This window comes from Anastrepha ludens, chromosome 5, assembly GCF_028408465.1.
Source record: "Anastrepha ludens isolate Willacy chromosome 5, idAnaLude1.1, whole genome shotgun sequence".
Classification (NCBI taxonomy): Eukaryota; Metazoa; Arthropoda; class Insecta; order Diptera; family Tephritidae; genus Anastrepha; species Anastrepha ludens.
This window is the reverse complement of record NC_071501.1, coordinates 81,039,077-81,059,162: the sequence shown is the minus strand read 5'-3', so window position 1 is coordinate 81,059,162 and position 20,086 is coordinate 81,039,077. Positions and strand designations below refer to the sequence as shown.

The 20,086-nt window shown below is 37.6% G+C and overlaps 1 protein-coding gene across 1 annotated transcript; it reads left to right on the top strand.

The window, feature by feature from the left end:
• Nucleotides 1-5,703: 5,703 nt before the first annotated feature.
• LOC128863988 (galectin-4-like) lies at nucleotides 5,704-7,496 on the top strand. The gene is made up of 3 exons (XM_054103442.1): nucleotides 5,704-5,853; nucleotides 5,906-6,024; nucleotides 6,109-7,496. The coding sequence occupies exons 1-3, from the start codon at nucleotides 5,812-5,814 to the stop codon at nucleotides 7,163-7,165; spliced, it is 1,218 nt and encodes a 405-aa protein (XP_053959417.1). The 5' UTR covers nucleotides 5,704-5,811; the 3' UTR covers nucleotides 7,166-7,496.
• Nucleotides 7,497-20,086: the final 12,590 nt, after the last annotated feature.

The window sequence follows — 20,086 nt, the reverse complement described above, 5'->3', positions numbered from 1 at the left end:
GGTAATAAAAACGATATTAGGCCTATTTCAAAGATTTCTGCCACTGCTAAGCTTTTTGAATGCATCATCCAGGACAAATTACTTTTTTGCTGTCAAGAACATAGTGCGTTCCGAGCACTATGTCTTCTTTACGGGTCGCTCAACAGTGCCTAATTTAGCTGTCTGCTCGCATGATTGCATCGCTGCCTTCCAATCAGGGTGCCAGGTTGACACCGCTTACACCGACTTCTTGCGCTAAGGCTTTTGATCGGGTTTCCCATATAATTATTAATTAAAAAATTGGACTGCATTGACTTCCACTTAGCCTTTTTAAGTGTTGGATCTCATCTTACTTGCTCAATCGCCATTGCTCGGTTGTCGTCGCCAATCTTAGGTCTCTTCCTTTTGTTGGTTGCTCTGGGGTTCCGCAAGGTAGTATTCGGAGCCTGCTTTTTTTCGTTTTTGGTCTGTTTATCAATGATATTTGCTCCTGCTTCTCGTCAGCAAGATTCCTTCTTTAGGCAGACGACGTTAAGATTTATTCGGCGCTCACCAGCCCTCTCGATTCTGAGTTGATGTAAATCGATTTAGATAATTTCAGTAGCTGGTGTATCAATAATCGTCCAACGCTGAGCTTAAATAAGTGTTTCCAAATTACCCTTTCTAAGCGTGGCACTGTTATTGACACCTCTTATCACATATCTAGCACGCCCCTGTCACATGTAAAGATTGGGGTGTAATATTTGACTCAAGACTTACTTTTGCTAGTCATATAAATTTTATTATTACCAAATCTTACGTCATGCTTGCTTTTGTTAGGCGAAGTAGCTCCGATTTCTCGGGCCCTTAGACGCTGAAGCTTTTATATATGGCGTTTGTGCGTTCCAAAGTGGAGTATGCATCCTTCATTTGGTCTCCAGAAAGTATTCTTACATTTCGCGTTGCGTAATTTACGCTTTTCGGATCCTATCCCTATCTATGAAGCGCGATGCTTATTGACTACGGGGTCCCGGTGGTCTAGAAAAAAAATGGATTTTTTGTTTTTGCGATAATTCGAAAATATAGCGGAAATTCCCAATATTATAGCTTCTACAGCCCATTAACTAGATGGAGTGCGGTTCTCAAATTTCAAATTCATTTATCTCGAAACGACTTTTTTCGGCACGGCGGGGATGAAAAAAAAAATCAACCGAATCACTTGGAATTTTGATATGTTGTTCACAAGATGTATGGCTATCGTCGGAACTAGAATCATATATTTTTTTAAATTAATAATTAATTAAATTAATAATTTTTTCACTAAAAAACTAGTGAAAAAAAATCCGATTTTACGATTTTTTTTCAAAAGCGTGCCTTTATGTCAATTTTTAATTTTTTCGATTTATTTTAGTTCCGACCATAACTGCACTCTTTCTGATTAAGAATTTTCTTGAATTTTGTATTTCAGCTGAGTAGAAGTCTCGAAATCATTTACGGCGTCCGGGTCCGATGTTTCGAGAGGGTCATCTTCAGCGGCATTTTTATAATAATAAGTATTGTTTTTATAATAAAAAAAAAATAACAAATTTTTCTATGCTCAATGGATGTAGTAATAAACATGAAAAGCTGAAATATCACTTTTTTAATTTTTAATGCCAAAAAAAAAAAAAAAATCGTGAAATTTTCATGCTCTACAGAGAAGGTAAATTCATGAATTTACACCATGAACAGGCAACAGCACCACGGATCAAATCAAAAATGAAAGATGAAGATAAGATTCATGAATTTACGTTCTCTGTGCTCCAGGCCACCAGGTCCCCTTAACTTAAAATCATTGCGGAACAGGAGAATAATCTTATTTTTATCTTTCATTTTTGATTTGAACCTCGGTGCTGTTGACTGTTCGGTGCTTCTTAAGAGGGTTTCCTTTAATATTCCGGTCAGAGCTCTTCGTAGTTCGGAGTAGAGTAGATTTTAAAACCATAGAATACCGTATTTAGAATTTTAGAAAATGCACTAAATTCGGTCCGGACGGAACGAGTTTGGGGGGAAAAATCTATTATTTTTGCGTAAAATTTTTGTGCAAATGATTTAAACTGTTTTATCGTCGATCTTTAGCCCCTGGGCGATGCTAACAATGCCGGTCTACTTCGATGATCTCTGTGATTTTATCGAAATTTTTGACATTATCGACACTTTTTTAACATCTTTAAATGCCTGAACGGAATCGACGAAACCAAAGGTGTACGAAATTAGCTATTACAGTATCGGCACCATAAACACCATTCACAATATCAGCGGCCGTTTCGCCTTTTTCAAAGAAAACGTGTAAAATGTGCCGAATTTTCTCTTTGCTGACTTCCATTGTTACCACCCTGTAACTCACAACTGACTGGAACAAACAAAAAGCAGCAAACGCATTTTTTTAGTGTGAAATGTCACCTTGACAACGAGCAAAAACTTTACATTGCTTGATCGACACTTTACGAGATATCGATCACTACAGAGTCGTTCACATCAATATTGGCCGACTACAATTTGTTTCAAGCTCCTATTTTAATTTCCGTTACCCACTAAAGTTTTCCGCTTTTGGTATTCAATGTCTTCCCTTCTGTTTAATTTTGAAGTCATCAATAAATTCACACAGGGCGGCGCTCGTAATGGGAAAACTATTTACCACATCAACCTTCGTTGCTTTGGTTCGGATATTGGCTAACCAGTATGTTTTGTCGATACGATTTCCGTTATATACACAGGGTGCTATGACTGAAATATTTTCTCAGTTGCTATCGATTTTTTCCGCACTAACACTCTGTAAGTAATTTTGTCAATTGTAACGAAGAGTAATGAGCGTAAAGCGGAAGCATCGCATTTGGTAGACGGATATGTGAATGAATTGGTTTGAATGTGCTTGGCATATTCTTCATATGACACGGTCCTACCCATGGTGAAAAGATTTTCATGGTGTGGCCATGAAGGGAAGGTCACAAAAAAAGAGCTAAGGAAATCAATTGCTAAGCAGCTCCAGAGTCGAGTTGTAATAAACAAATTGTATTATACAGGTGGTCCAACACTTCTCAATCAGCAGCACAAGGGTAGTGAAGCGCATGGAATAAGGTACAACATATGGCTACCGGGGTGATGCTGCAACTTCGGTACATCGAGCCGGTGGGGCGTAGACATAAATGCCAAGAAAGTGTATGCATCGACAAATCGGTGTAGACGTAAAAATCCAGGTTAACTGAAGATACCAGGGTTAAAATCTAACTTTTCTATGGTTTGGACAATGGCATGGGGTGCGTACAGATCCAAAAGGAGTGACCCCCTCATGAAATGATTTTAACAGAGTGGGTGGTATCAAGTAGATGCTATTTTTTTCGGTATTCCATCAAGACAGTAACGGATAGTGAGCTTAGTGTTCAAACCGCCCCCCTACGAATATTTAAAACCTCCCATCGCACCGAGTGGATCAAGACTGGGGTGGTAAGAGGTTTACTATTGGTTAAACCCCAAGTGCTTTCACTTTGGAACGCAATGATTACTTGCAAGCTGGTAAGACAACTAATTCTAGTATTCAGATCAATAAATTATAATATTCTGTTAGATCAGCTGAATGCAAAAGTCCGTGAAAAATACCCAGTTTGCAAGAGAAAAAATTATTTTTCATCAGGACAATGCACCGTGTCACAAGAGCATTTTGACAATGGCTAAAATCCATGAATTAAATTTTGAATTCTTGGAGCATCCACTATTCACCACATCCTCTACTCAACACATCCACTATTCACCACATCCAGTATTCACCTCCTCAAGCTGTGGATGTGCATTTTGCAGTCCTTCCAGATCCTCACCCCAGGAATGGAATTCATAAATTTGAATCTCGTTGGAAAAAGTGTATTGTTGTTCAGTTCAAAGAGACTTTACTAAATAATAAAGTGTATTTGAAACCATGAAATTGTGTTTTTCTTATCGAACCGCAAGACTTATCGGACAACCTAGTATAAAGCACTTGATAACACGGGAATGATTATGTTAAAAATTTAAAAAATTAAGTAACATTCATAAAATAACATAAAAAATTGTTCTCTGCTTTACATCGACTTTTTTCCAACTTTTTTCTACAGGATCCGGTACTCGAAGTATAACCAATTAAAAAGGCCACAAATTTTGTTTGAAAAATTACTTTTATTCAATTCAAAGTAAAAAATGTGTGAAAATAATACAAATTTAAGAATTAGTTTACTTTTGCTCGATATGACCACCTTTTGCCTTGACTATGGTTTGAGACGGTCCAGAAACGAATCGCAAGCTGCCCGAATGTGACTTGCAGGTATATTGGACAATGGCTTTTTTCAGTGCCTCGAGACTGGTGAATCTTTTAGTTCGGACCTTGCTCTCCAAAATTACCCAAAGAGAATAATCCATCGGATTCGCGTCTGGAGAATTTGAGAGCCATTGTGTGGCCGTTATGAAGTTCGAAACGTTGTTTTTTAGCCATTCTTGGATCACTCGAGGTTCGTGAGATGGTGCCGAGTCCTGTTGAAACATCCATGGTCTTCCACCGAGATATTTGTCTGCCCACGACTTCAAAGCAATCTCCAGTATACTTTACCGATAATATTACGCATTTACCTTGATGACTCCCTCGCTTTCTTAAGTTTGACTTCTTGCTGTTTTGGTGTGAGATTATGCACCTTTGGGATCTTGTAAGGCTTGACTTTGAGCTCATTTTCCAGTATATGGCGGTTGTTGCTACGGCGGCTGTTGCTACAGATATTTTCAGTTCTTTCGCTATTTGACTGGCACTTCGTCGGGGATTTCGCTCAAGTCGCTTCTTCACTTTTCGAACCATTTCGTGCGACGTTGCAGTCTTTTGATGACCACCTCTATGACGTTTCGCAATGCAACAATATCATTGTAACGAGTAATGGTGCGATAAACAAAAACTTTATTTACTTTACGGTGCTCGAGCGCATGAACAATCGCTGGTTGTGATTTTCCAGCTAAATACTATTACGTTTGGAATCCATTACTGAATTTCTTTTTTCACGTTTTCTCTCGCCAAAATGCTTCCGCGCGCCTGTAAATAATACTCTGAACTGTCATTTAGCCAACTAACAGACAGTTCATGCCCGTTACACTTCGAGTGTCGAACCCTGTACCTTTCCAGAAAGCAGATACTCGTGAAACTCTCTTTCTCTTGCTTCCAAATTGCATCCGCGTACACCCTTTTTTGGGTATTTGGCCGAGCTCCTCCTCCTATTTGTGGTGCGCGTCTTGATGTTGTTTCACAAATGGAGAGACCTACAGTTTTAAGCCGATTCCGAGCGGCAGATATTTGTTTATGAGGAGCTTTTTCATGGCAAAGATACACTGGGAGGTCGCCGCGGGGCGACCGCCATTAGAAACAGCTTTTTCTTTGTTTTTCGTCTTTCACAGAAATTCGAACCTACATTCTCTCTTGCAGCAACTACGGCTACGCAGCAATTCATTCGGCGGTCAAACTTTACACAACCATTCACTATTGAATCTTAGACCCAATTTAAAAATTTCAATTATGTTCCTAGACGAAATTCTAATGCGAAGCCAATAATTATGTTAAGAAATATAGTTCAGCCCACTTCTTCGAAGTTTCATTACATTTTCAAACTCGATTTTCTAAACTCATTACCAAATTTTTGTCATTTCCACATTTCATGACTTTTTCTCTTATTCTATACTTTACTTTATTTAAAATGTCTTTTATTTTGAAATCAATATTTAAACAAATGTTTTTCATTAAACTCAACATTTTGACATGCAACAGGACAACCTATCTACTTTGCTGCCGTTCAGACATCTGCTGGTGATAAAATGGGAAATTCGCAACGTCATGCGAAACGGTCTCTTGTTGATGTAAACACTTTTTCACGCCATTTCCCAAAACTAATCATGCTTTCACTCCTAGTGGCGCGAAGATTACATATTGGAAAATGCAAAAGTTGTATACGAAAACAACGAACTTGGAGTGCTCAAAGAGGGTGTTTGCTTCAATGTAACCGGTCATATTTTGTTAACCTGCGAACGGTAGGTGTACAAAAATGGAATTTAACAATGAGCGATTTACTACATTACAACAACATTTATGCATGTATGGCTATGATTCCGCAGCTTCTCCATCAATTTTTTAGTGGACAATGAGGCGGCTGATATCGCGCTCTCTCTGAATGTGCGACTGCCGCATAATTTTATCGTGCGCAACAGTAGAGTAAAAAATCGTTGGCTTGCCGAACAGAGTGCGTCATCATTGCCTTTCTCACTGCATCGTGGCCAAGATTTCATTATACAAGTTCTGATAACAGCGAGCGCATTTCTAATCTCTGTGAATGGGCTCCACTACGCCGTATATTTGCATTGTATGCCATACACTTTGATCACCTCTTTGGCTGTGAAGGGCGACGTTAAAGATGTAAGAATGAACCATGCGCTGGTCTCGTTCTATCCCGACCGATTTGGGGTGATAAACACTGTGACAATAATCCATGGAAGAGGTGGGAGTACAAAAAAATCAGCAAAGTCAAGATACGAGGAAGAAACAGCAAAAAAGCTCAGATGGAGTTTCAGTATTGCACTTAGAGCGGTTAAGTGGCAACACGAAGTATCGCCACCGTATGTGGCTAGACTGCCCAAGAATATCATGAGCCAAGGTAGGTTTCTTAAGATCGAGGGACGTGTCAAATTGCTGCCCACATCGTTCTATATAAGCTTGCAAAAGAGTGTCTATTTTTGGCCACATCCAATCGTTGCCTTCCATCTTGGTGCGCGCTTCTCCAACAAAGCTCAGCACATATCAAAGGCTACAATTGTGCGCCGTGCGTGGTACGATGGTAAATGGTCGCCAAAAGAATGCACAGATATTGATACGGAATTTCTGCCTGGTAAAATTTTTCGTCTGGCTATTATTTGTGAGGAAGATGCATACGAGGTGTACTTAAATGGCAAGTATCTGCTTGAGTTCAAGTACCAAATGAGACCCGAGGTGGTGGACACTTTGTACATACGTGGTGATATCAAATTACTGTTCGTGTCATTACACAGAATTGCTGAAGACGAGGCCAGCATCTTGGAATACTTTACTGGCAAGCGAGAAAGTTTCGTGGAACGCCGCTTTTCAAATGCCGATAATTCTAATTCGACGGCGAGAAATAGTTACATGAGTTTTGAGTAGATTGCACTTTTATGAAATTTGCAAAAAAATGTGTTTCAGTCCTAAGTAAGAATTGTATTTACTAACAGCCTCACTGTTTTTTTTCGAATGTTTTTTGTTGCTTCAGAATGTTTCTTAATCATTTACCCATTACTCTTGGAATCTGAATGTTAAGAGGCGGAAACATTTTTTGGAAAGAAAATAAAAAAGAAATAGAAGTACTTGGCGATATTTAATTATCTGGCACGATCTGGCTCCAACACTGCGTTCTTGACGGTCAAACTATCAATATTGCTGCTTCCACGTTCTTGCGCTGTACTCCGTGAAAGAATAAAAAAAAAGTGTTCCGAAATGTGGGAGGGCAAGTCAAGGATGCTTCACCAAGCCATAGCAGCTAATTCTGTCTTATTCCAAATTATATGGCAAAAGGTTTCTACACTTTTTCCAAACAGTCTTGTCGGAAATATCAAATTTATTTCACAAAGCGCCGGTTCGATTTTAGAAAGTCGTATATGAGCTTTAGAATAATCTGATGTTATTTAAAAAACCACAAATGTACATCAGAAAATGTCAAATGTGCATCAGAAATTGTGAAATTTACATCAGAAAGAGTCAAATGTGCATCAGAAAATATCAAATGTACTTCAGAAAACATCAAATGTACTTAAGAAAAAAATAAATAAATCTTAGAAAGTGTGAAATGTACTTTAGAAGATATAAAATGTACTTCAGAATTATATTTTGAGTCTCTCCCTAATTTTTTTATCCTGAAGCAAACATTACTTTGATAAAAATTATTAATATATGTAAGTATGCACATAGATTGTAGTAAATTTATTTATTGGCCAACTTACAAATTAAAAGAAAAAACTAGGAAGTGATCTACTTTCACTGTTCAACTGGCCTATTATCAAGTAGTAAGAAGCGACATACTGTACTGTATTGCTCTGTCGCAGTCTCCTCTATTAAATAGGCCCTTAAATACTGTTACCTCTGTTCGACAACACCCGGTTCAGTAACTGTTGGAACCTGTATGGGTTTATCTTTTCCCATATTTCTATGGGATGAAGTATGGGAAAACAGGCCCCAGACACAACATGGGTAATGGCATATCGATTACGTTATAGTGCAGACATTTTCTAAACTACATTAGATATTGTCGAAATAACATTTATTACTTCCTTAGCGTAATTATCATTTTTTTAAGTGCATTGGATACTAACTGAACTACATTCAACACTTTCGGAATTACATTTGACACTTTCTTAATTACATTTGACACTTTCTAAAATTGAAATAATGCTTTCTTAAATGTACTAAAGAACATTTGACACTTTCTGAACTACATTTGATACTTTATAAAGTCGAAATAATGACTTCTTAATTCTTCTTCTTAATTTGATAGTACTAAAGTCCATTTGACGTCTTCTAAAGAGCATTTGACGCCTTTTACAGAACATTTGACGTCTTCTAAAATTGAATTAAAATTCTCGAAAGTACTGTTGGAAAAATTATAGTCAATTACATCATCTAAGTGTTAGTTTATTCGTCTCATTCGTTGGATCTTGCACCGTGCGACCTTTATCTGTTTCTTAAGGTGAAATCTCCATTAAAGGAAGCAAGATTCGAGTTCTTTGAAAATTATCGCTAGTAAAAAAGACGCAAGAAAAAAAATTTCTCCGCGGAATGGGGGATGAAGAATAAGTAAGACGAGTAATAATAATTTAATATTCCATATGATTTGTTCAATGTTTTTTACCGAAAAATAGAATTTTAAGAAAGAGTTAAGCTGCAGCGCCCAGAGATTTGACACTCCACACGTGATCGTCAGGAACTCAATGCAACCTCAGAGGCTGACAGTTTGGTGCGGGTTTTACAGGCGCGACATTTATGATTGTCCCATTTTTCTTTGAAAATATTTTTTTTCTTTGAAAATGCTGCTAAAAACTCCATTTCGATCGACGGTGTGCGCTACACAGTCATGACGAATGAAAGTTTTGTAGTCCGAAGTCAAAGAGAAGAACTTGGACGATCTTTGCTTTCAACAGGGTGGCGCTATGCCACACAGCAAACGTCACAATCGATATTTTGCGCCTAAAGTTCGGTAATTGAGCGTATCAACGGTCTCGGCGATGCCAATTGACCATCGAGGAGCTGGGATCTGACGCCAAACAAACCAGAAACCGTCACCAAGGTCTTGGAAAACTGGGAAGTCTTATAATAGGAGTGTTTGCGCTTTCGAACAAAATGAATATATTCTGAAAAAAAAAGTTTATTAAATTAAAAAAAGAAATTAAAAACAAAACATTTTATTAAATTAAAAATGTTTATAAAATTAAAAAAAAAAACCATTTTTTTCAGTATATTCTTATTTTATTGGAATAATTTGTATTTTAATTTTTGTTAAATTTTATTTAAAATAATAATATATGGTATATATAGGGGTTTTCAGTAAGAGCGCTTCAACTTTTGAACTTCTTTCAATAAAACACAAACGGTTTGACTTTTTTAACTAATTTTTTTTTTATTATCGAGTTTGAACATATGGCATGACCACCGCGTGCACGTTTTACGAAGTCCAATCGTTGAACCCAATTTTCGACCACTCTTTTGCATAAATCGGCCGAAATTCCAGCAATTTCGCGTTCAATATTGGCTCTGAGCTCACAAATCGTCGCCGGCTTGTTACTGTAGACCAATGACTTCACATAACCCCAAAATGGGACGACTTGTTAAATGGACCGTAAAATGGCCGTAATGCTCTTAAAGTAGCAGCAACAGAACGATTATTTTCATAAAAAATTTGCACGATTTGCAATCGTTGCTCAAGTGTGTAGCGTTCCATGATGAAATGTATACTAATAAAGTTTACAAATGACAAGCGAAAAATAAAAAATATTGCGTCGTTCACCCTCCCTATCGGAAAAAAGTTGAAGCGCACCTATTGAACAACCCTATATTATTGAATTAAAAAAAAAACAAAAACAAAATGTTGGACAAATGCAACAGTGCGAAGCAATTTCGTCTACGAGTTTCTTGCGCCATCTATAAATCATTTTTGTAATTATTCAACATTATTAATCTGTCAAATACTTTTTCAACATACATTCAATATTTCGCATTTCCGTTTTCTTGATAATTGTTTCTGTTTAATTGAATAAAGCGTACTCTGAGCAACAGGTTATGGGCCCAGGCACGAGATCGAAAAGAAAATAAAAATTTTTTCAATTACGTTGGATAAAACTATCGGGACAGATAGTTTAGTTAAATAATAGCCCGACCGTTTAAAATAACTATGGCTGGCACATCTATAAGGATTGATCCGCTAAACGCGGATAATTATGATAGCTGGAAATTGCACATGCGTGCTATTCTGATAAAGGCTGACCTGTGGAGCTACGCATCGGGAGAGAAAGCCTGCCCAACCGGCGAAAATGCAACAAAGTGGAAAGAGTTCGATCAAAAGGCGTGTGCTGATATAACGCTTGCAATATCTTCCTCGGAATTAGGTTTGATCTCCGAATGTGAAACGTCGTATGATATGTGGAGGAAATTGGAGTCTACTTTTCAATCAAAAGGTCCTGCAAGAAAAGCAACACTCCTGAAACGCATAGCCCTCGCGCGAATGAAGGAAGGAGATAACATCCGTGAACATTTAAATGAGTTTTTCCACGCCGTGACTAAGCTAAAAGAAATAAATGTTACTGTGGGTGATGATCTTTTAACAATTTTGCTTCTTTATAGTTTGCCTGATTCCTTCGAGACCTTTCGATGCGCCTTGGAGACACGTGATGAACTCCCCAAGCCGGATGTTCTTCGTGTAAAGATACTGGAGGAAGAACAATCGCGAAAAGCAAAGGAGTCAGCTGCGGAACAGAACGTATTCAATGTTCAACCAAAATTTAAAAATATTCACAAGCAAACCGGCAATGCTAGCAGCAACTATAAACGAAAAGGAAATTCAGTGCCAAAATTGGTTGATCACAGAACTTGCTATAAATGCGGCGAGGTTGGTCACATATCGCGAAATTGTCGATCAAAACAAAATAACAAAACTTCCAACTGGAATGCACGTCACGCTACTGAAGAAAAGATCGAAAAATCAATGTTGTTCGAATCGGCTCTCTTGCTAAATAATTCAAGCGAATATTGGTGTATGGATAGTGGTTGTTCCTCTCACATGAGTTCCAACAAAAACAACTTCACTAACTTCAAAGAAATAAGCAAAACACTTAGTTTGGCAAATAGCGACACAGCGAATATCGCTGGCATAGGCAACGTCAGGGTTGTTATTAACGAAGAAGGGAAAGAAGCACCGATAAAATTCGAACAAGTTATGTACGTGCCAGATCTGAGAACAAATTTACTTTCAGTCTCGAAGATTACAGAAAAGGGATTTAAGGTAATATTTAAGCGAGATAAAGCACTTATTATAGAGAAAGGTAAGCCAGTACTTACTGCCACACGCATTGGTGGGTTATATTATCTTAAAAGTTCACAGCCGACAGCAAATATTTCTGAAGCGAAGCCTATCAACCTTAACACCTGGCATATTCGTATGGGTCACCTCAATGAAACCGATTTAAAACGTGCCGCAGGTATGGTACATGGTATGAATTTTGACAGCAATGAAAAATTAGCGACTTGTGAAATTTGTGTTAGCCAAAAACAAACACAAGAGAGCTTTCCTAAGCAAAGTGAGCAGCGTACCACAGAACTGCTTGAAATTGTGCACACTGATGTCTGTGGGCCTATGAGGGTTTGCTCACACTCAGGTGCGAAATATTTTGTGACATTCACAGACGATTTTTCTCGTTACAGTGAAGTTTATTTTATAAAACGAAAGTCCGACGTACTGCCAATGTTTAAAATTTTCAAAAATTCTGCCGAAACATTCACTGGAAAGAAAATAAAGTTTCTCCAATCAGACAACGGCTTAGAATATATTAACGGCAACTTTCAAAAATATCTGGACGATTGTGGAATTAGGAGGCGGTTGAGTGCGCCTTATACACCACAGCAAAACGGCATCGCAGAACGAAAAAATAGAACGCTTTTGGAAATGTCTAGATGCATGTTGGCGCAGGCGAATCTACCAGGGACATTTTGGGCAGAAACAATTAACACAGCGAACTATATCAGAAATAGGTGTCCAACTAAAGTTCTTAAAAGTGAGGTACCGTTAAAACTCTGGTCGGGGAAAACCCCCACAGTTGTTCATTTCAGACCGTTCGGTGCTAAATGTTACGTGTTGATGAAAGGCAACCAAAGCGGTAAATTTGACCCACGATCTGAAGAGTGTATTTTAGTGGGATATTCAAATGAGGCTAAAGCTTATCGACTCTGGTCTCCCAAAAAACGAAAAATTCTGGTGAGCCGCGATGTCAAGTTCTTCGAAGAAAGGTTTCACAAATCTGATCACGAGAAAAAAGATTTCGAAATAGAATTGGAGTTGAAAGCGGTTAGAAACGAAACTTGTTGCGAAGACATTGCTGAAAAATCAGTCAGTGAATGTGAAAGTGAAGATGCTTCTCCATCTTCGAAATCGAAATACGGCAGAGGTAGGCCAAGATTAATGAGAGTTGGCTTAAGGGGACGACCTCGAAAGATATATCAAAAGGCGGCCAGTAACACAAAAGAACAAGCAAATGACAGTGTGTCAGAATCGAGCTCTGATTTTGAAGATTGTGAATATGTTAATATGGCAACGTGTGAAGATCCAGTGACACTAAAAGAGGCATTTAGCAGCGACGAAGCAGCAGCATGGCAAGTAGCTGTTGAAAATGAGTACATCGCACAGATTTCGAATGAAACATGGGACATCGTGGAGCAACCTATCAAGCGAAAGATTATTGGCAATCGATTTGTTTTTCGAACAAAAGAGGACAATAAGAAGAAGGCACGTCTCGTAGCAAAAGGGTGCTCGCAACGTCCAGGGGAGGATTTCAACGTCACATATTCACCAGTCACGCGATTGACATCAATTAGAACAATGGCAGCTTTGGCAGCGGAAATGAATCTTCAGATACACCAAATGGATGTCATCACTGCTTATTTGAATGGTGATCTAGATGAAAGCGTTTATATGCAAATACCAGAATACATGGAAGTGATCCTCAAAAAGGTCATCTCAGGTAAGATTCCGGACACAGCTGATCCAAAAGCTAGTCAAATTCGAGCTATAGCAGACAAATGGTTGACAGCTTTATCCGAAAACAAGAACCCCGTATGCAAATTGCGAAAATCGCTTTATGGCTTAAGACAATCTGGTTTTCAGTGGTACCAGAAATTGAGAACTAAATTACGTGAAATGGGATTTCATTCATCGAAATGTGATCCATGCCTTTTTATTATGCGTAAGAATTCGAGTCTTGCGCTGATTACCGTTTACGTGGACGATTTATTAATAGCTACAAATGATCAATCGCTCTTAATTGAAATCAAACAGTCTCTTGCTGCAAGCTTTGAGATGAAGGACATAGGTCCAGTAAAAACTTGTTTGGGCATAGAATTTCACCAAGATCTCAAAAAACACAGTGTGTTCCTAAATCAACGTGAATATGCAGAACAAATTTTAAAACGTTTTAATATGGAGGACTGCAAACCAGTCAAAACTCCACTAGAATTCAACACTAAGCTAGAAAAACCCGCTGTACGTGATGAAACTGAAATGAAAAAATATCCATATCAAAATTTGATTGGTGCCTTATTATATTTGGCTGTTACAACGCGTCCTGACTTGGCTTTCAGTATTAATTTTTTGAGCCAATTCAACTCGAACTACACCGAAATTCATTGGAAGGCAGCTAAGCGTGTTTTAAGATACTTAAAAGGTACAACAAACTACGGCATTTTCTACAAAGAATCAAATAAAAAATTATATGCAATTGCTGATGCAGATTGGGGCGCGAACATAGCGGATAGGCGATCTTATTCCGGCTACGCCTTTATACTAGCTGGAGCTGCAATATCGTGGGAGGCACGCAAGCAGAGGACTGTCTCACTGTCGAGCACTGAATCCGAGTATATGGCTTTATGTGAAGCGACAAGAGAGGCCTTATACCTGCGTAATCTTATAAAGGAAATCGGATTAAAGGATAGCTCAATTATAATATATAACGACAGCCAAAGTGCACAAAAGTTAGTGCAGAGTAGCGCTCATCACTCGCGAACCAAGCACATAGATGTACGTCACCACTTCATACGAGAAAAACATCAAAACGGCGATATCATACTAAATTTTATGCCAACTGAAGATATGCCTGCAGATGTCCTCACAAAAGGATTACCTGCCGAAAAACACTACCGGTGCATCACAGATCTGGGTATGGTTGATGAGAATTGATTGTTGTCGCATCCGGAATTCTTCGAGGGGAGGTGTTGGACAAATGCAACAGTGCGAAGCAATTTCGTCTACGAGTTTCTTGCGCCATCTATAAATCATTTTTGTAATTATTCAACATTATTAATCTGTCAAATACTTTTTCAACATACATTCAATATTTCGCATTTCCGTTTTCTTGATAATTGTTTCTGTTTAATTGAATAAAGCGTACTCTGAGCAACACAAAAATTATAAGAAATGAAAAATTAAAAATATATATAAAAAAATAAAAAAAAAAAATTAAAAAAGTAAGACTAAATTGTTTTTTAATTTAAAATTTTAATTAAATGTAATTTCAATAAAAAAAAATGTTTGTAATTTTTTTTTCGAATTTTCCATTGTACAGGGTGATCGTTGTAATGATTTCTTTTTAAAATTAAACAAATCTAATCAAAATTAAAAAAAAAATTTCGAATAAAATAAAAGAAATGTTTTTTTTTGTATTTTAAAATATTAATTAAAAATTGTTTTTTTTTTCATTTAAAATTTTTTTTAGATACATGTTTTTAATTTAAAATTTTAATTATATTAACATTTGTTTTTTTTCATTTAAAATATTAATTGATTTTTTATTAATTTAAAATTTTAATTTAAAAAATAATAATGAAAAAAAAATATTTTTTTTTTATATTACAATTTTAAATACATTTTTTTTTTTTTAATTTTAAATATTTTTTATTATTCAAAGTTTTAATAAAAAATGAATACAAAATAATGAAAAAAACAATGTTATTATTATTTTATATTAAAATTTTAAATACATTTTTCTTATTTAAACTGTTTTTATATAAAATTTTTATTAACATTTGTTTGTTTTTACTTCAAATTTTTATTATATTACAATAATTTTTTTTTTTTTTTTTAAATTGTAATTAAAAAATAAATAAAAACTAATAAAAAAATTATTGTAATATATATTATTATTTTATATTGAAATTTTAAATAAATTTGTTTTGTTTTATTTAATAAACATTTTTTCAGTATATTATTATTTTATTCGAATTTTGTTTTAATTTTTATTAATTTTATTTATTTCTAAATGTAAAACACTACATCGATCCCCCTGTACAATGGAAAATTCGAACTCAAGTGTTAGCTGGGGCAAGGCTTGAGTCTAGATGCGTTGCCCATATAAAAAACATCCCTGCATAAAGTAAATTACTTACTTACTTATATTCTGCTGACATTCAAATTCTGAAATTGAAATTAGCAAATCTCAAGTTTAACGCTAAGATACATTTTTACCCCGCTATTAACAGGCGAACAAGCAAATCAATTGAACTTCAATGAAATGTTTTAGATTTAATAGATGCAGCCTTTCCCAGACATGCCTTCTCATAGTTTGCAACACTTCGAATCACTCGAAAGTGCTTCATTAATAATGATAAGGCAATTGCCACTACATTTGTAATCGCATTAATTTGCGACATCAGCAAACAGACCTTCATTTCAATGCCAATACAAGACCCAATGAATAAATGCGTCTCTTCACATTCTCATCAAAAGGCATAGACTAGAAGTTGGAGAATTTCACACTCAACACAAAGGGCTATTGGCCATCAGTTGCACTTGAATGTGTCGCTGCATTTAAACGCCTCCGCACTTCCCGCAGACGAGATAAGCTAAGAGCTGAAAGTGGTTAATGCGATAAGGAAATTACAAGGAACACTTGTTTATTTCTAAACACTAATTGTACACATACATACATGCATGCATGCCCACATACATATGTACATATCGAATGTTACAGAATTAATTTTGCTCGCTACACAGCCTGCATTCTATGGATTGAATCTTTTGGAGCAACTTGCATAGGTCACAACAGCAGGAGTAGTGGATGCGAGCTGCATATCTATTGTACTTGCATATGTACATACATAAAGACATGCATACATAAATGCGTACATGTGCACGCTTATTTGCGTTTGCAGTTCCCAAGTGACTGTGCCACCACTACTGGAATACCAGTTGCTCTTTGGAGCATCGCTGCGCTAAATATTTTAATGTTCGTCTCAATCATTTTTGTGCACGGTGTTCTGGTTACTGTCACTCTCCTTATCGCACTCGTTTGCATAAACATTTGACGCGTCGTTAAAGGGATCGGCAATTAAATTCGAAGGGGCGTACCAAAACATGACTTCGATACTTTGAAGGCATTCAAAGCATAGAAGGCAGTTCGAATATCAATTTCACATAATTACGCTAATGTTTTGATGTGAAGTATGGAAATGTTTGATTTTCACACTCGCTCGTGTGTTAGCCACTGCAGCCAAGCAAGTAGGTGAAGTTCTGCTTTCTTTAGGGAGAGCTTTGAAGCTAGAATCACTAAGAGTTAGGGGCTTTGTAGGCCAAATTGCTAAGGTTATGGGAAATACTTTGCTCTAAACGTCATTCAAATTTAATTTTCGAAGTGCATTAGTACAGCTGTGTTCAAAATAATAGGAGCGTAACTAATTATAAAGTTTTATCAATGTTTTTTTTTACTTCATTTTTAATAAAATATAAAAAGTTTTAACAATTTTTTTGCATTTAATATTTTTTATGTGATTTAAATAGTAAATAGACTGCATTCTGCAACAAAACCACATAACTCAAACCTCCAAACTTTTGTACAAAACTCACCAATCTCTCTGTAGGTTATTCCTTATGTCCTTTCGTTAATAGTAAAATTTCATGAAGTAACGAAACTATTTTATATGGCGCAATAGCTCATTGCAACACACTCTCCCCAATCTGTGGAGCCTCTTGTGTAATATTACCAGATTTCCATCAATATTATCGCATTATAAAGCATGTAAGCTTAGAAATGAATGGCAAAAAAAACACATCGTTGATGTGGCTGTTGAAACATTGGAACTAGTGATCTACTCTTTTTCGATTTTGATCGTCCTATCTCTTCCTCTGCTACCACCAGCTGGTATCGCGTTGAATACTTTACTCCGTTTTTATCTATTCGGACGACATGGCCCGGCCAAAGTAGCCGCTGGATCTTTTTTTGCTGCGCTGTGTCTCTCTCGTCGTAAAGCTCATACAACTCAGTGTTCCATCGCCTGCAATACTTGCCAATGCTAATGTGCAAAGATCCAAAAATCTTGCTTTTGCGTGCATATTTCTGTTGAAATAGCTTACGTTATTTCCAAAAAGGGAGATCCAAAAAAAAAAATTAATAAAATCTATGTTAAAGAGCTTAAGCTTGAAAGGATGAAGCCATTTATATGCATAGACATGTATTGATTTGAGGCTTGCACTTCGACCTCACGGTCTTTTGTGCTCTCTACTCATTACAGTATCTCATCCAGACCTAGTTCCCTTATTAAACTCAAGATAGAGCTAGGTTGGTTCGAGCGTGGGTGCCTTTCTGACTGCAATTGGCCGAGATATCTCAACCTCCAACTCGGGTCCTATGAATAACCAGGCCGCAGCCCCTTTTTCCATAGTCGCTACTTGGGTAAAATATGGCTAGGAGGAAGCATGCCCAATAATTGAATTCTCACTTTCTTTTGCCCTGTATTGAAGAAAGGCGATCCTACTATATGGTGGATCAGTCTTATCGCCATCTCATTTAACGTTCTGTCGAGTGTATTGTGTGAAAGAATAAAACCATGTGCAATCGCGCTGATTAGACCTTAACAGTGTGGTTTTAGACCTGGAAAGTCCACCATCGACCAGTTCTTCACACTACGTAAAATTCTGGAAAAAACTTTTGAAAAATATAACAACATAACTCATCATCTCTTTGCTGATTTTTAGGCTGCTTTCGATAGTCCGCTATGTCTGAGTTCGGTATTCTGGGCAAAACTGATTCGATTTTGCAAAATGACATTGACCAAGACGTCCAGCTCTGTCAAGGTAGAAAAAGACCTCTCCGAACCTTTCAATACCGAGCGAGGTTTTAGAGAAGGCGATCCATTATCGTGCGACATTTTCAACTTCTGCATGGAAGGGGTATTGCGGAGAGCCGATGTTCATTGAAATTACACTATTTTCACAAAAAATTATCCAGCTCCTTGCATATGCTGATGACATTGACATCTTAGAGAACGGCAAGCGAGATGTTACCCAGCATTTTCCGCTATCGAAAGAGAGTCAACTAGAGTCGGTCTGACGGTTAACGAGGTAGACGAAGCATATGCTGTCCACCTTTAAAACTATCAAGGAATTTATATATCTTGGCACCGCCGTCACAACAACAAAGGATGTCAGCCTGGAGATAAACCATTAGAGTCACGCTCTCAAATAAGTGTTACTATGGACTCAGTACAGTCTCTCACGCCCGACAAAACTAACACTCTATAAGACGCTCCTCTCACCTGTACCACTCTATGGCGCTGAAGCATGGATTGTGTCGCAAACTGATACAACCACTCTTGAGATATTCGAGAGAAAGACAATTCGGAAAATCTTCGGTCTTCTTCGTGTTGGTGATAACTACTACCGCTGAATGAACCATGAGCTATATGAGCTCAACGACGATGTGAGCATACATAAGCATCAATATTCAGAGTTTGCCTTGGCTGGGACACGTCGAAAGTATGGATGCAGAAGAAGGACTTCAAATGGCAAGTTAAAGGACAACGACGTAAGGAAAGACCATGCCTCTAAAGGAAGGACCAAGTCGAAGGAAACCTTTCATCATTTGGTGTAACAAATTGGAAAAGGCGCGCACAAAGCAGAGACGTCTGGCGAGATTTGTTGCCGTCGGCAGGGCCGTAGAGAGCATATCCGGGCCCCGGTGGAAAATTGTAAATGCGGGCCCTTTCCAATTATGTCTAGTTCATATAAATACGAATAATCTCGAATCTGGGCCCCTCTGAGGACTCCGGGCCCGGGGTAAATAGTCCCCGATTCCCCCCTCTCGTCAGGCCTGGCCGTCGGCCTTAATCCGATAAGGGGTTGTGATCCTTGATCAGGCCATATAAGTAAGTAATCTATATAGAATATCAGAACATTCTCAGCTTTACTATTCTGTAGCATCTAAAGTTCGAATTATCTTTCGTTATCGCCCCGTGCTTCAATTCGCCGATAAGTGTCTCTGAAAACATTTCTGGAGCAGCAGATGTGGCCGTTGTTTGTTTGCTTAGACAATTATTAGATTAGCCACCCTGCTGGGATATTTTGCTGGCTATTGGCTCCAACAGTGGCTGTTATTCACGTTGTTCATGTACATATATGCACTTTTGCTGTTGCTTTTGCACTGGTTATTTGTCAACCTACACTGCTGCTTAATTAATTTTGTGTTTGCGCAGAAACGCGCATCCAGGCAAACGCCTCATCCATTGATTCATTGCCAAAGTGATGGCACAATTTACGCCACTTTAACGATATTCCACTGCATGACGACATAGACGCCGACAGATTATGTTTACATTTACATTTAACTTGTCCTTCTCCTTGCCGCTGCACTTTTGCTTCTTTGTGTGCCGCATGCACGCTTTGGTCATTGGCTTGCCTCTGAATCAGCAGCAATACCAGCAGCAGCATGACCGGCTCTTTGGTGGCAGGATTAATACTGGAATTGCTCGTAAATGGCTCGTGCGCGAATTGCGCAATAAACAAAG